General features: G+C 39.4%; 1 protein-coding gene across 1 annotated transcript in view; it reads right to left on the reverse strand.

The window, feature by feature from the left end:
- WDR72 (WD repeat domain 72) overlaps window positions 1-17,603 on the reverse strand; it is a 189,239-nt gene that overhangs the window by 129,332 nt on the left and 42,304 nt on the right. The window contains exon 14 of the mRNA XM_036282046.1: window positions 3,186-3,388. Within this exon, the coding sequence (XP_036137939.1) occupies window positions 3,186-3,388 (203 nt within the window). The remainder of the gene's footprint in view (window positions 1-3,185; window positions 3,389-17,603) is intronic.

The following is a 17,603-nucleotide window of genomic DNA, read 5'->3' on the forward strand; positions in this document are numbered from 1 at the left end:
AAAACTCATGCAGCATTTTCTAATAAGGAAAATGGAGAATTTATAAGCACTCTGGAAATTTTGTGCTTGTGAAATTTATAAATAAGATGAAGACAAAACAATCTCAATGGCTCAAATCTGAAAGAGTGAAATGAAGACATGAAGTACATAACTGTAGAAGAACAAATAAAAAAGCTCTAGTTAACAGTGAGCTCCTTAGAAGCATAGTATACAGAACAAAGGAGGGGACAGCCCGGTCTAATTCAATTCTCTGCTCTGGAGACATTGAAGGCTGGAAACGGTAGTCATCTGAGGTAAAGGGCAGCAGCTAAAAACTAAAGTGGAATCAGTCTAAGAGCAAGAAAACAGACCCTGGCATTTTGTTCCTTCCTAGAGTCAAGAAAGAAATAGAAATATATGAAGAAAATGAAATCTATATGTACTATTATCACTACTTAAAGGGTAGCTCTGAGGTCCTCCAAGAAACTGAAAGAAATGGCAATCAGTTTACCTTCTGGGCATGAAACTAGTAAAATGGGCACTTAATGAGTGAGATTTGCTTCTGTAGACCCCAGACATCTGACATGCATGAATCAAGGGACATCTCCAAGTTCTCATCTACTATTCTAAGGTATAATAATTCCCACTATAAGATGCACACACTATTACGAATAGAGAGCCACAAAGCCTCATTCAGATGAGAATGCTTAGCAGTCAGCTGGGCCCACTCTCTGGACTTCATGTATTCCAACCTTATAATATAATATAAATGTGGTTCAGTTTTCTGCCTTAGGAGACTAAGCCCTTGATGTTCCTCTTCAGTTATGAATGTTAAAGTTTTATCATATTTATATAATTGTCTTTATAAAACATGATCCCTTTCAAATTAAGAACGTGAACAATAGTTTTGGGAAATCTAAAAACAGTTTGACTAAATAAGAAACAAAAGTAGCTATTGTCTAACCACTGGTTTCAAGATCTGAAGGAGGAAAGTAGAAACAAAAGTAGATGGCCTAAAAGGAGTCTTAAAAAGAGAAATCCAAAATGTTGGGATCGTTCGATGTATGTCAGCCTTAAACAAGGGAGATAGTACCTTAATGGGCTGAAAGGGAGGACTGTGCTAGACCTTAGAGCTCAGTGAGGGAATGCCCCTGACTCCATGCCCATCAGAGGCATATGTAATTCTCTCCCTTCTCTCCCTCACTCCCTGTAGCTGTGTTACAGTGAGGTTGTGCTGAGTTACAAACAGGATTGCAATTATGTTTATTATTGTAAATTAAATAAATGATAATCCATCTAGCTTATATATCCATTTCTTGGGTATTTGGTTAGTGTGACTCAGTTCTCAAAAGGTTGATAAACCCTGGCCTCAAATTCTAAATCAAGTATCTAAACCTAAAACGCTGAAGATAATAGGCTGGTGCCCCCACCCCTGCCCTGTGGCTTTGAGGCAGAGTTGAAGCAGCCCACTGGCCTTCCTTGAAAATGACACATCTCTTTGCCTCTAACTTTATATGTACACATGAGATGAAATGAAGTTTTATTTAAAGTCCTTATTAATGGCATTTTAACAGTCTTCATGTCATTAAAATAATGGAAAAATGTTAATAATATTTCATTTAACATCAGTTAACATTTGACTTAGAAATCCCACTCCTAGAAATATAGTCTATTAAGTAATATTAAATATGAAAAAAGTTTTAGGTTTGTAGATGTGTTATTCATAAAAGTGAAACATAAAAAACAATTCAAATATTAAGCCATTGAAAAATAATTCATATTTGTGATAGTATATACACAGTATGTAGAGTATGATACAGCCATTAAAAAGTAGGTAATAATATGAAAAAGTTTTACATGATAAAATACTACAGTAAATATATGCACACATACAGCATAGTTATAACAAGATAAAGAGGTAACTTTATAGGTATAGATGACAAAAATATAGAAGAGTCCCTTAAATCAGATTGAATTACCATATCATCTATATCATCTTTGTTGAGATTTTTTTTTTGTTGTTTTTAATTTATTTTAAAGAGAGAGGGAAAGCGGGAAAAAGAGAGAGAGAAACATTGATTTGAGAGAGAAGTATTAATCAGTGGCCTTCCATACACACCCCGACCAGGGATCAACCCCACCACCTTTTGGTGTACAGGACCATGCTCCAACCAACTGAGCAACCCAGCTGGGGCACTATATCATATTTTTAACTAAAAAGTGATAAAACAGCCTGGCTGGTGGGTCTCAGTTGTTGAGCATCATCCCATGTACCAAGAGGTCACTGGTTTGATTCCCGGTCAGGACACATGCCCAGGGTGTAGGCCAAATCTCCAGTCGGGGGCATGCAGGAGGCAGCCAATCGATGTTCTTTCTCACTGATGTTTCTATCTCTCTCTCCCTCCCTTCCTCTCTCTCTCTCTAAAAAAAAAAAAAAAGTGATAAAGCTTTTCCAAACTTCTGTGAAGCTAGTTGACTTGGTTTATGAAAACAAATGCAAACTCCATCATTTTGTATTAACTGAGGCTAGGAAGCCTACAAAGCTGGTGATCCTAGAGATGCTGAGTGTATCTAAAGAATTGTCCATATGATGGTCCGGTTTTTTGGATACATTTTTGGTTTATTTGTAATTAGCATTATAAAAAGAGGTGAAATACTCTCAGCTAACAAAAAAAAAAAAAAAAGAATCTAGACCACAGAATGTAGGTTTCTTTCCTCTTATTAATGAAAAACTATCTAGAGTTCAAGAGTTAACATAAAATTTGCTCAATTTTGATAAGCTAGAACCTATTTTATCAAAAAATAATGATATACCAAGAATAATAACCATTCAAAAAGTTATCCAGATTAACCCAAGATCACTTGGTAGATATCCCGGTAGATGTGATCATATCTGAGTTCTTGTTTTTGTGCTGATATTTAATTGCCACATATTTATGAAGGCATATTAGTTGTTTTATTTAAAAAAATGGTTTTATTTCTTTTAGAGAGAGAGAAAGAGATATTGATCAGTTGCCTTCCACGTGCACCCCAACCAGCAATGGAACCCACAACCTGGATATTTGCCCTAACTGGAAATCAAACCAGGGACGTTTCAGTGTATGGAACAGTGCCCAACCAACTGTGTCATACCAGCCAGGGAAAGGCATATTCGTTCTTAGTCAGGGTTGATGCTCTTTGTAAGCAGCAGCTTGATTTGAACTTACCTTACATGAAGACTCCACTTGCAGACCAGGGCAAGGTATTGGCCCAAACTGGAAGGAGCTGGAGGGTCTCTGTTCTACACTTTTGTGCTTATGTGTCTCTGAGGCAACTGAAAGTACAGATTCAGGCTTTAGAAAGTGTGAATCATCACAACAATTAAGAATAATCCTTGCTCTTTCTCCCGTCTCATGTCTTTCCAAAGTGCCTGGAAAACAAGATTAGAAATAAAAAATGTATGCAAAATATTTACCCCCAAAGAACAAAACACTTTTAACAGAAAATCACAACTCTTTAAGTCATCATGCCTTATTATCTTCTTGCAACCAAAAAACAGCCTGGAAGCTCTCTCTAAATTATTCAAATTATGGTCTTTTAAGGGCTGAAATTATGGAATTGAAAAGCTTCCTCTTTGTGCTTTTTCATCCACTGAAATCAATAGGGTATTCCAAAGTCATTAACAGTAAAATCTGTTACTTATTATACAGTATGTAAGTGATCAATAACAAAAAACTATGGAATATTTTAGTGCCATCTCTTAGTTTTCCAACTCACAAACAACAGAGAATCCATAGTGCTTTGCTTGGGTTCCTAAGCTTAAAAGGTTTCTATTGGTGATATAATTCAAGTGAATAGGGCAAGAAAGAACCCACATGCTTTGTATTACTACCTCCCTCACCCAAGGGTTCTCACAGCTTCAGGAATGCAGGCCACTCTAGGGTGCTGTTGTTGTTATTGTTGGCATTGTAGCTGTTATTACATTTGGCCTTTATTTCTTGTGTTATTAGAAGGGAAAAGCATTCCTTTGCCCCTTCTCTGCCATGCTTGCAGTTTCAGAATTTCAAGGAGCTGGCAAGTTGAACTTAGAGTTAAAAGGAACAAATAAAAAACAGAGCAAAAGTATCAGAAAAGAATTCACAAAGAGTTAGTGTTTTCATGAACTACAGTGCCATGTGCTCAGTGAAATCTCAGCAAATCTGAGTTGATCATGATCATTGTCTCACATTAGTTATGAGCTTATTTGCATTATTCATACCATATTAAATATATAACCTATACCCTACTAAATAAAGAAGCTAAAGAAAATAAACTTGACATACAACCTAAATACAGGATTTATTTCATATAATTTTTTCCCTCCAATGAGAAAGATGTAGTTGTACTAAATGCTAAGAAGAAAAAAGATCATTCTTATTGACAGTATTAAGAAAATATCAATTAAAAGTGATTATTGTCAGAAAATAGAAATAATGATTATAGAGCACTATGTCTTTAGACAGGTGGAGAGATAAATTTGATTATGAGAATCCAGCCCTCATGTCTCCTCCTGTCTTCCTTTATAGCAGCTAAACAGCCATCAGTTGGTGCTCTGGATTCTGAATCAGTCAAGATGACTATGCTAAAACATCACAAAAGAATTTAGTCACTAGTCTCTTAACAATGGTATTTTTTCATTTTAACTTTCCTACATTCCTAAATTATCATCTTTAATATAAAACATAATAAACATGTTATTTCTCTATGTTTTCCATAATGATTGACATGTCTTCAAATAAAGTTGGCAGCAACATCAAGAAAATCCTCTCTTAAGAATGATAATAAGAGTTTCTCAAGCTAAAGATAATAGTTATTCCTATTTCCTGAAAATGACCACATTCCAGAACTTCTAACTGCAGCATCTGATGAAATCCACTGTCTTTATGAGAAATCTCTCTTTAAATAATGGTATCACTTGCCCAGCCGGTGTGGCTCAGTGGTTTAGTGTCAACCCATGCACCAAGAGGTGGCCAGTTAGATTCCTGGTCTGGGCACATGCCCAGGTTGTGGGACAAATCCCCAGTGGGGGGCATGCAGGAGGCAACCAATCAATGTTCTCTCTCATTGATGTTTCTCTCTCTCTCTCTCTAAAATCAATAAAAAATAAATAAATAAATAACGGTATCACCATGGATATTTTCTTCTCACAGATTTTCTGTGGTTTTTCAAATTTAAAAATCATATTTTAAAAAGATTTTAAGAACTCTTGGGAAATAATTTATTGCACTGTAATACACGTGAAATGCACCTTATATAGTTTTATATAGTCATATATATCATTCGGTAGATGATTCTTAAACACAACTCTTTCTGGTGTTTCTTATATTTTTTAGTGATAAAAATAGTTTACTTACAAACTTGGGCAGTTGTAATCCATTTTCACTTGCAGATAACTAGTCAGCTAAGCATCTACTATGTACCACATACTGGCACTATGTAGTAAACAAGAATGTCTCACTCCGGGTGCCCCTGCCGCCTACTTAAAATCTAATGGTGGTACAGAGGCAAGAAACATCCAAACCTAATGTGCGATATTGAAAGTAAAGCATAAGCTATTTACACTACAAATTAATATTTATTCTAACAAAATATTGGACATGTGGTTTTGTGAACACTAGTTTCCATCATGATTAATTGTAAAATACTTAAAAAAATATGCGATGATTTTGCTTCAAAGAGCTGATTGTCACACATGTGACCTAAGGAGTAATTAAAGCGAGTCAACTTCTTTAAAAGTTACCATACACAAATAAAATACTTACATATTAAAAATAGTAAGTTATTTTCTAATAAGTTCAGGACAACAGCTTGAAAGGTCTTGGCCAAACCCTGACATTAAATAAACAGGGATTCCTGTGTGCCAGTTATTAATTTGTTGTCTCTTAGTTCCAAATCTACCCTTCACTGCCTGCTCTGGGAAATGGATATGGTCTCTTTAAATATTTTTCTTCTAACAGCTGTTGCAGTGTTAACCTTTGTGGATAAAAGGTGTCGGGAGACCTATAGAAGGAAGGTCTTTTTCTTCTCAGCTCTGGATGCTCTATTGCAGCAGCGTGGGTGGCTGCCCCGGTCCCAGACTCCCGCAGAATAGACAGCCTACAGCTCCCAGCAGACAGCAGCTTCCCCGGGGACCCTCTGGATGGCTTTGTAACAGAGCGCCTCCAGGGAGACTTCTCACTGTGAACAGCTTTCCCTAGTCCCCTAGCAGGCATATTTCTGGCAATGTCATACCATACCACATCACAGTGGCTTCCCTACTATCCTGACCAAAGCATGAGCTCTCCTACAAGGTCAGGATCTTAGCCCTAGGGGACTTGTGCCTTGAGAGCTTGTCTCAGCTCTACGGGTAGTGGTTGCTCCTTCATCTGCTATTCCTGTCTCTTTCATTCTTATTAACCAATCCCTGATATTCAAATTCTTTATGATTGTTAGTAATTCATTATGTTAACTTTTCTCTGTTCAAATTACTGCTCCGTTCCTCTCTCCTGATTAGACCTCCATTAACGTACCATGATAAATCACTTCCAATATAGAGTGTTCCTTTAAATGCATCCCTAAAATTATGGAACTTACATAACTGTAGGGATATAGTTAAATAGTTCGAAAGAATAAATAGTAAAAACCTTAACCTAGGAGGGAGGTCACGGCCCCAAGGAGGTCCAAAGGGCGCCCCTTTGCAAGTCTAATAAACAGTCTTTGTACAGTTAACCAAAGAGACAGAATAGTCACTGCTTCCTGATATTAAAGAAAAAAACAGAAACTGAAGGTTAACAAAATGGCTTCAATTCAACTTCCAGTTTTCGGAGACCTTTTGCATTCCTAAGTGAATGCGATGATAATCAGAGCTTTTTTGACCTTTTATGCTGTGCTACGTCAAGAAGATGAGTTAACTCACACTCTCCATTTGGATCGATCTGAACATGTAGGCAGAAGATGTAGAGACATATTTGAGTTAAATATTACTGAAAGTGACAATTGCACTTCCTCCCTTAAAGTAAATGTTGCATGAAAAAAATACCACAAAATCTATCCCAAGTAAACTCTTCAATGTATGACATGTTTTCCAGTAAATATCTTGCATTTTCTATTATTTTATTCCTATGAGTTCTGATATAATTCGTTTTTGTCCTAAACTGTATCATTGTACATTAGAGCATGGTACCAAGCAGTAGAAAGGGGAGCTTAGAACAGCCAGCACCTGACAGAAAGCGAAGGAAGGACGGCACTAGCCTACACGCGAAGCAGTTTGCACTGATCCAGAATTGCCTGCTCCTAAAAAGCCGGAGCACAGAAGCACACTAAGCAGCCAAGATCCCTGCTGCAGGCCCCCAGTGACAATATTTCCACTTGTATATCCTGCTTTCTCGGCCAAGTCAACACAGCCCAGAGTATCCTTAACCACATTTTTTATTTTATTTTATTTTATTTTTATCCTCACCCGAGGATATTTTTCCATCTTTTGTACAGATAGAGTAGGAGGGAGAGAGAGGAAGGGAGAGAGAGAGAGAAACATCGATGTGAAAGGGACACATCGAGTGGCTGCCACCCGCACGACCAACCAGGGCCGGGGACAAACTGCAACCGAAGTACGTGCCCTTAGCGGGAACCGAACCCGGGTCTCTCCGGACCGCAGGCCGACGCTCTAACCACTGAGCCAAACTGGCCAGGGCCTTAACCACATTTTTTAAAACCAGGGCTTCCTCGACGACCCCCTTTGCCACCCTGTGCCAAGCGGTTGTCCTCTTGACCTGTCACCACTGCACTGTGCCTAAGAGCAGACGGCACCAGCCTGCCCTGCACTCAGATCCTGCTTTACCCTTACCTGTTGTGCAGCCTTGGCCCAGACATTTGGCACTTCTGTGCCTCAATTCCCTCATCTCTGCAGTGGGGATAAGACTTCTTACCCCTTAGGGTCACTGTGAGGATTAAATGGAGCAGATATTTGAAAAGGTTCACAGGGTTCTGACACAGTGAGTGCTGTGTGATATAGGAGCCCCTCTGACGCATGACAGGTTCCTATTCAGCCCCTGTGAGCCATGTAACAAACCTCCTTTGCGCTGTGGCTCTGAGCCTTCTGATGCCCAGGCCCAGTAGGAAACTCCCCCACCCCCCGCCTCCTACCTGAGACTCAAATCTCCTCAATCAAAATCTGGATAGGATTATATATTTGACTAATTTTTCAATCCTTCTCAGTAGACCAGACTGAAGGCTGGCATAAAGGCAAGGCAAGGCATGAAGTCTGGCATAAATTAAAGGCTAGATAAATACTTCTTAATAAATTATATGACATCACCAACCTAGCTAATGATTTTTTTTACTGTGGCCACACTTGGGATTAAATCCAAAATCCTTGACCTACAAGTCATATTCTTGCCCCTGCTTCCTCCCATGTCATCTTCCCCGTGCCCACAAATTACATCTTTTTTTCTTTAAAAGATTTCTGAAAATCTACCCTTTACTGCTAGCTCCTTCTCATTCTTTTTTTTAAAAATTGAATTTATTGGGGTGACATTGGTTAATAAAACTATATAGGTTGCAGGTGTACAATTCTATAATACATCATCTGTATATCTGTATATTGTGTTGTGTGTTCACCACCCCAAGTTGAATCTCTTCCATCACCATTATCCCTCCTTACCCCTCTTCCCACTCCCTCCATTTCCCTTTCCATCTGGTAATCACCGTGCTGTTCTCTGTGTCTATGAGTTGTTTTTTCTTAATCCCTTTACCTTTTCCACCTTAAGTATTCGCTTAAAAACTCATGTCCTCAGAGAGGCCTTTCCAAACTAAATCCTTCTCCTATCATTCATTGTTTTCTATCTCAGCTTCTTTACTTTGAAGAACTTAACACACTTATAATTGGTATATTTTCATTTGCTTACTTAAATTCAGGGCTGCCTCCCTACTAGATGCTGAATTCTTTTTGACAAGTATGTATTCTGTGAACTTGATGCAAAGCAGGGCTTAATACATGTTCACAGAATGAATACATTGAACTTGGTCCTTTCCCTGCAGCAGTGGGAGGAGGCGGCTGAGAGCGTCAGAGCCTACCAAGGTCTAGGTCTCAGTGTGACTCATGTTAACACTGAACCATCCCCATCACACATTTGCACCCAAGACCCTGGAGGGGCCCACAGGGGAAAAGCAGCAGTCACATGCCTATGCCTGCCCCAGCTCTCTGCTCTGCTGCCAGGTTGGTCTTGAGGCCCAGAGAATCTGGAATTGGAAACAGCAAGTTGGTCTCTGAATGTGACAGGTTAGCTTGACCAGGGGAGTAGCCATTTCTTGCCACATGGACTGAGGAGCAGAATGTACTAGTCTATAGGAGAAAAGAATACAAAAATGCAGAGACAAAGGCAGAGATGGGGAGGAGGGAGAGGGCAAGGATGGAGAAAGGGAGTGAAGAGGAAAGGAGAAAGGGAGAGAGAGAGAGGGAGGGAGGGAGGGAGGCAAGGAGAGAGAGATAACTTCAACTTCTAGTTTTGTTTTTAATTCCTTCCTAAGGACTACTGCCCCTGAGGTCTCTGCAAAACACCCCTGACTCCTTTACAATAAATACCTCTTTCCCATAAAACCAACCTCACTTGGCTTCTACAGCTTGCTAGCTATCTAAAGGGGCAGAGGGGGCAGAGAAGGTAGAGAGGGCAGAGAAGATGTTTCTCTGTAAAGGCCAAGTTTGAAGACATCCAAACAGACATACAAAGTTAACATGCGGGGATCTAGGTAGAGATCAGAGCAAAGACAAAGGCCTAAGCATCATCAGCAGATGGATGAAGATTAAATATCAAAGAAAGAAAGCCATCACCAAGGGAGTTGGGAGTGAGGTGTGTCAAGAGACCAGCACAAAACCTTCACCAGTTTCTGTACCTAAAGAGAAAAGGAAAGGAGAAAGATTCAGAAACTCCTGGAAATCAGTATGTTGCTAAAATACAGCTCTAGTCAACTGCGTTGGAATTGTCGATATTCATAAGTTATCTACAGTTGTTGTTGTTGTTTTTTTAAATAGGGCAAATGATCACTTTGTAATGTGCTTGTTATGAAATCTGATTTTGAAGTACCAAGTGACCTTAAAGCAAAACATGTACCGTGAAGAACGCTGCCTTCAGTTGTGACAGGAGAGCAAAGCACAGGGTAAAGTTTCGTGGATAAAATATGCCTCAGAGTGTACCCGACCTGACTATCTAAGTGAGGAGGGGAGAAGGAATAGTAATAGTCTATACTCTGATTCCTTCCCAAACAGCCAGAAGTTGCTCCTTTCATTTTTCCCCTTGTAATTTGCCTATATATTTAATATTTTCTGTCTTCTATCTAAACATTTTCCCACAATCAATGCACGTATCACAGCCTACTATCAATTAATGAATAATCTTAAATTACATATTTAAAAGCCCTAGCCAGACAAATTCCATCTCACAACTTAACAACTAAGTTCCCTGATGCAGAAAAAGCAATTGCTACTACCCCAAAAGGGACGGAAATGGTATCTACAAGTGATGTGGGGAAAATTAGGATTCAAAAACAATTCCCAAATGGATTGACATTTTGTCACATTGTACAAAAACATTTCATAACTTTTTATTAACTTAAAATTATGTATAAATAAACTTGAGACAGTGATTAACTTACTATATATAACACATGGTGCATCTCCTCAGAAGAACATTATAGAAATTTCATTGCTACAGGAACATAAAATCCTTCCAGCCCCCTAAAATCACATATATTGCAAACCAACAAATTTTAAATAATTTGTTTCACAAAAATAAAACATTTTCAATTAAATATCCTGCTTACTATACAGTTGTATAAAAATAATAATTCCTATTATGTGATAGGAATGGATAAATGTAAATTGTACTTACATAAATGAACTTAACAGCAAGAACAGGTGAGTGGGTACATTATAGAGTTAGGTCTTTTTCTACATTAGTCCGGCATTTTCTAACTGAATTCACCACGATATTGGGCAACGATTAAGACGATAGTTATATTTCAAAATGATTCTCTCTAAAACAGAATAGGCTACAAAATGGCCTCATCCACGAAATTTAGCAGTCAAGTTTGTAAAATCAGATTTCAACAACTCAGCTGACTGACAGCTGTAATCAAATTCCACTTATCAAGTAATTTGATTACTGGGTCTGTTGTAAGGTTTGTCATTTGTCTCCAGTTACACATGAAGTTCATTGCCTTGCTCACATAAGTGTGTGGAGAGCAACCTGGTGCCCCTTTCTAACAGAACCATTTCATAGCTGCTGTATCTCACTCCAGAAAATGTAGAGCCGATGGGGGTTCTGACCGGGGACAGGTGGTCCTAGAGGTATCAAACTTAGCTAAGTAGAAAATGATGGGGGAAGGGGGAAATAAATCTGAAACTATTAAATTAGACTTAAAGGCACGTACCCTCATTCCTAAATATATCTGAATATAATAAATTCAGCTGTAACATACATTGTCAAGGGTGTGGCTCATTGTGTTCTCTGTAAAGCTACTAATATGATAACAAACAGGACTGGCTTGACATCACCCTCCTAAACCTCCAGGGTACATAGAGTACATTTTACGAAGTCCCTGACCACTGCGACCTTCACCGCAGCACTGCCGCTACCCGCGGCACCTTCAGAGCCGCTGGGACTTATCAGCTGGGCCACACTCAAAACTCACGTCCTGTTCCGGCCCTTGACCTCCAGAAAAACAGAATAAAGCCTTGGGGGTGGGGTAAAAAAAATAAGGATCAAAACACACAGAGTTTAAAGGTGTTGAGATATAGAAGGAATTACAAATAATGCCTTGATTTTTACAGTCGAGTTTTCTGGATAAGGCATTTACTTATTCAATATTCCTTCCTCTTAAATGTGCTAACACCATAGAATCTACTATGATTAAATTTTAATTTTTAACCTCATTCTAAAACCTAATACAATTTACAACCAATTTAAGAGGTGAATGTTTACAGAACAGTGTTTCTGTATTATAATATAAAGTATGCATTTAATTAAGTTTATAATTACTTATATACAAAGTACATAATTACCTATTAAATATCAAACATGAAAAAGTACTGAAAATTCACTTTGTTATTTGAATGTTTACACCAAGCATGCTCATTTTTTAATTTTAAAATATTTCAAAGACAGATCTTCCCTTTCCTCATGACCTTGGTTGAACGTCAAGTGCCTCAGGAGAGATTTGACTCTATCATTTATTCACTCTGGTGTCAATTAATATAAATATCTTGCTCAGTTGATCTGGCATTTTGCCTGGAAAAAGGAAGAAAATTGGAAAAGGAGAAATCGGGGTATAGTCTCCTGAATAAGGTGCCTGATAAGGAGTAAAGTCATGTGAATTCACTTTTTTTTGGCAGGAGGTTGAGGGGACACAGTGGAGGTGGAAGGATAATATTTTCACTACAGTCGGTTTTCCCGTGGGGCATGGGTGGTTCCTCAGATACACAACGGGCAACTGAAGCTCCAGCAGGCACCGCAGGGTTTCGTCTAGAAAGCGCCAGCTCTGGGTGTGCCGTCCCTGCAGTCCTGGCTTCCCAGTGCCACTTGCAAAATTTCATGTCATATTTCTGTTCCCAGTGACCCAAAAGGCTTCTCCCATCTCTTCCTTCTTCTGTGCCATGGACTCCCTTACCCAGGGAACCTCCAGAAACCATCCTATCTAGGCATCAACAGGATAAGCAGGATTCTAAAAATAATCCCTAATGACCCTCCTCCTCACGTGACTCCTTCGCCAGCAGGGGTGGAGAACACCTGGCCCAGGGCCATAGATGGCGCACGAAATCCACACCAGCTGACATCACACGCCTCACCAGATTAGCTTGACCAAATAGAGCAGGCTAGTTTTTAAGTTGATCATTTTGTATGGCCACGAATGATGTTACAGATATCCAAATGGCCCTTGTCAGAACTAAGGTTCCCCACCCCTGAATGGAATAGCACCCCAGTGATTATCCTGCTTCATGGCACAATAGGACATTGCAGATATAATTAAGGTTTCTAAACAGTTGACTTTAACATAAGGATATTATTCAGGTGTGCCAGGCCTAATGGGGGGAGCCCTTTAAAAGCAGAGCTTTCACCCTGGCTGGTTTGGCTCAGCGGTTAGAGCGTGGGCCTGCGGAACTGAGAGACCCGGGTTCGGTTCCCACTAAGGGCACGTACCACAGTTGCAGTTTGTCCCTGGCCCTGGTTGGGTCATGGGGGTGGCAGCCACTCGATGTGTCCCTTTCACATCACTATTTCTCTCTCTCTCCCTCCCTCCCTCCCTCCCACTCTATCTGAACAAAAAATGTCCTTGGGTGAGGATAAAAAAATAATAATAAATAAAAGCAGAGCTTTCTCCAACTTGTGGAAGAAAGGAAAGTCAGAAAGATTTAAAGCATAAGAAGGCTCCAAGGTGCCATTGCTGCTTTGAAGGTGGAGGAGGTCATGTACATGGATCAAAGTGGCCTCTAGGGGCTGAGTGACAGCCAGCCGACAGCCAGCGAAGACCTCAGATCTACAACCACAGGGTTAAATTCTGCCAAGGGCTTGCGTGGGCTTGGAGGTGGATTCTTCCCTGGAGCTTCCCAGTTAAGAGCCCAGTTGGCTGACACCTTGATTCTGACCCTGTGAGAACCTAACTGGGCTGGCCCAGACTTCTAATCTGCAGAGCTGTGAGGTATACATGGGTGTGGTGTGAAGCTGCTACACTGTGGTAACGTTTTACACAACGATAGGAAAGTAATACAGCTCGGATTTGCAGCAGTACTTTTACTCTGGACAACAGATTTTAGATCTCTTTTATTCTTTTATTCACCATTTTATATTGAAAGTCCTGCCTCTTAAACAAAATAACTAAATACATAAATACATAAAATCATAAATAAATGGGAAGCCTGGTTAAACATTTCAACTTTCTTATAACCCCTTCTTCTACCCTCATTTTCTGAAAAGTAAAAACCATGGAGACTCACTAAATAGCTGGTGACCAAACAATTATGTATCACATCAAAGTAATGCCTGTTTAAGTACTCGATTACTTCAGAAGGAATAATTGGTAAGACAGGCTACCTTCTATCATCATCAAAATTGCCATTAGCTACCATTAATTGAATACTTTTAAGCGCCATGTGCTTTGTTTAGTATTTCATATAGCTCATTTAATTCTTAAAACAATGCAGCAAGGTACAAAGGAACTGCAGCTCAGGAAGGCTATGTTTCAGGGTACTGGTGTATACTATGGTTGGGAGGGCAGTTAGAGGAGAGATTTCAACTAAACGGCTAGGAAAGGGTGGTGCTGCCCTGGACTGGAGTTACATTTCCACTTCACACCATGGGGAATGGCGTGTTCAAGCCTGAGTTTAATGTAGATAATGTTTGTCTGGCCAAAGGGAGAAGAGTGTGGAAGAAAGGATTTGACTAGCAAGGTAATCAGTAAGGAAAATTTTCAATAGTTCATGTAAAAGACGATAAAGATCCCAATCCATCTGGCCCGATAGCATTTTAAATTTAAATGTTTTTGGTACCTCTGAAGTGTATTACATAATCCCGTGTTTTACTGAAGGTTTACAAAGAATGTAGCACATAGTTTATCTTTCCTTTGATCCAAGTTCATCACTAGATATTATTGATAGTATTGGGGCTAAAAAAAAACAGTGATGCTTTCTGGAATTATAGATCAGGACGTTCATGGAAGAGGTTCCAGTGGTCTTCGGTGTGTTCTTAACATCACAGAACCATTTCCTCCTTCTCCTCCCTCTCCCCTCCCCCTTCTCCTCCTTCCCCTCCTCCTCCTTCCTCTCCTCTTCCTCTTCCTCCTTCCTCCTCCTCCTCCTCCTCCTTCTTCTTCTTCCAGAGCACTGATCCTGTTCCTCTCACCACCATCACTGTTCCTGTAGTTAACCTTCTGCTGCAACTTTCTGAAGGTGGCTTGTATGTAGTTGTATATACCATATGTCATGGAAGGAGCCTTACAGAATAGACAGGTTTACCTGGAGTCAGCCTTTGTTCTATTTCTATATTAGAAATGACCTGTTCTTCCTCCCTCCTATATTGTGGCCCTTTGTCAGGAAAAACCCCATTATGGGAGGCTGTTCATCCTTTGTCACAATGTGCCACAGGATGTGTAGATAGTACTAAAAATACCTGTGTTAACTTCTGGGTTTGTACTCAAAAGAATTGAAAACAGGGTCTTAAAGAGGTATTTGTGTATCTATGTTCATAGCAGCATCATTCACGGTGGGCAAAAGGTGAAAACAACCCAAGTGTTCATCAGTGAATGAATGGATAAACAAAATGTAGATTATACATAGAATGGAATATTATTCATCCTTGAAAAGGAATTTCTGACCCATGCCATGGCATGGATGAACCTTGAGGACATTATGCTAAGTGAAATAAGCCAATTACAAAAGGAGAAATTCTGTATGACTTCAATATGAGGTACCTAAATAACAACTTCAGAGACAGAAAGTTGTCAAGGGCTGTGGGGAGAAAGGAATGGGGACTTATTTTTTAATAGGTACAGAGTTTCATTTTGGGAAGCTGAGAAAGTTTCAGAGATGGATAGTGTTAACGCTCAACAATGTGCACTGAATGTGCACGTAAAAATAGTTAAAATGGTAAATTTAGTGTAATGTATATTTTACCACAATCACACACACACACACACACACACACACACACACACACCACACACCCCATCTGTGTAGATAAAGCAGCCCAAGGAAAACACAAATAAAAAGATAAGGGCCCTGGCCCTTATCAGTTGGTTAGAGCATCATCCCGATACACCAAGGTTGTGAGTTTGATCCCAGATCAGGGCACATACAAGAATCAACCAATGAATGTATAAATAAGTGGAACAACAAATAGATCTCTCTCTCTCTCTCTCTCTCTCTCTCTCTCTCTCTCACTCTCACTCTCTTATTCTCTCTCTCCCTCCCTCACTCCCTTCCTCAAATCAATACATAAAATAAAACTAAGAGAAGTATACTGGGAATAAATCCAGGGAATAATAGAGAAAGCTCAAAAGTGCATACAGAAGTAAAACAACCTGAGAAAGAAGGGCTATTGCCCATCAGAAGAAGGCAGAAGTTTAGGGTGGGGAGAGAGAAGAGAAGGACATTCATGACAGAGCGATTTCAGGCCAGTCAAGTACTGCAACCCAGAGATCGACAGTGGGACTAGACAGCGAGGTGACCTCAAGGAGAACAGTTCCATTGGAACAGTGTAGGCAGAAGCCAGATTACAATGTGTTAAATAAATGGGAGGCAGGAAAACAAAGACACGGAGTAGAGATAGTATTTTGTAGAAAATTATCAATTACTTTGGAGAGAATGACAGAGATAGATAATAGAAGCCCATGATTCCGTATCTAGAATTCAGGATTTTTCAAATATTGGAGCTGGAAGAGTATATATATAATTTTTTAACAGCTTATAGCAGGATCAAACATGTCATATATCTGCAACAAAAAATAAAAACAACAATCCAACATAGTAATGTAAATAGCCTCATGTCAGGTTTGGTTTTGTTGCTTTGCTACTAACTTAAAACACACACACAAAAGCTTTTTACATTTTAAATTATGGCTAAAAATGTGGAACTGTATTAAAAATAATTGGTAGCTAGGAGGCCACAGCCTAATGAATGAGATATTCTCTGAGATAAATTGGTAGAATGTTCAGTTTTCCAGAACACAGGGTATCTGCTCTTGCACTTGACTTCTAATAGCTATCCAGGTAAGCGAAGTTATCTAATTCCAAAGCCCCGATTTTGCTGATTGTTTGTCTATGTCATTTATGATTAGACTGCAATGTACTATAAAGATTTTTTTTTTTTATGTCTAATGCTTTAACAAAAGCACAGCTTCCCTTATAAAATCATTGATGAGGGATAGCTTTGCCAGCAGACCAGTCTCGGGCAAGCATCATGGTCATAAAAAATGAAGACAAGGACATAAGGAATATGTAACGATATGATTTTCAAACTAGACTTACACGCGATGCTTCTGGAAGGAAGACAATGTGATACGTAACCAAGGTTAACCTCTAGTGTAAATCATGGATTGAACGTAAACTGTCTTGTCAAATCTTATTCCAATTATTTTCTTGGAATCTCAGCGCATAAATATTCTTATTTTTGATGTATCAGGATAAAGTACAATTCATTTAACTAAATTTACAAAAACCAGTTGGTATCTGTTCAACTGGTGAAGTGACTCCGAGATGATATCGCGTGTCCCTCAGGGGGGTTTCTGTGCTCCAATGCTTCCAGGGGGCTCAAACGAGCCCCCGTGTTCCCAGCACACGGGCCTAGCATGGAATGGAATCTCCTCCCACTGCCTGTGTAAAGCACTGGGGAGAATCCAGACCAATCCATTCTGACAAGGCTGAGATTAGCAACCATATTTTTTATAGCACCCAAGACAAAAGCTGACAACATACCCACAGTCAAAGTCTCTGCTCACCACTCCCAAACCTAGAATTTGACCTTTTGATTTGTTTTCACCTGATTCATCCCTAGAAACACAAAAGATCTTTCCCATCGAATCGTAGCAAGTGAGTTAATGGTACATGTTGGATATTATTGATACACTCAGATGAATCAAGTGCA

This window comes from Molossus molossus, unplaced genomic scaffold (genome assembly GCF_014108415.1).
Source record: "Molossus molossus isolate mMolMol1 unplaced genomic scaffold, mMolMol1.p scaffold_m16_p_1, whole genome shotgun sequence".
Lineage (NCBI taxonomy): Eukaryota > Metazoa > Chordata > Mammalia > Chiroptera > Molossidae > Molossus > Molossus molossus.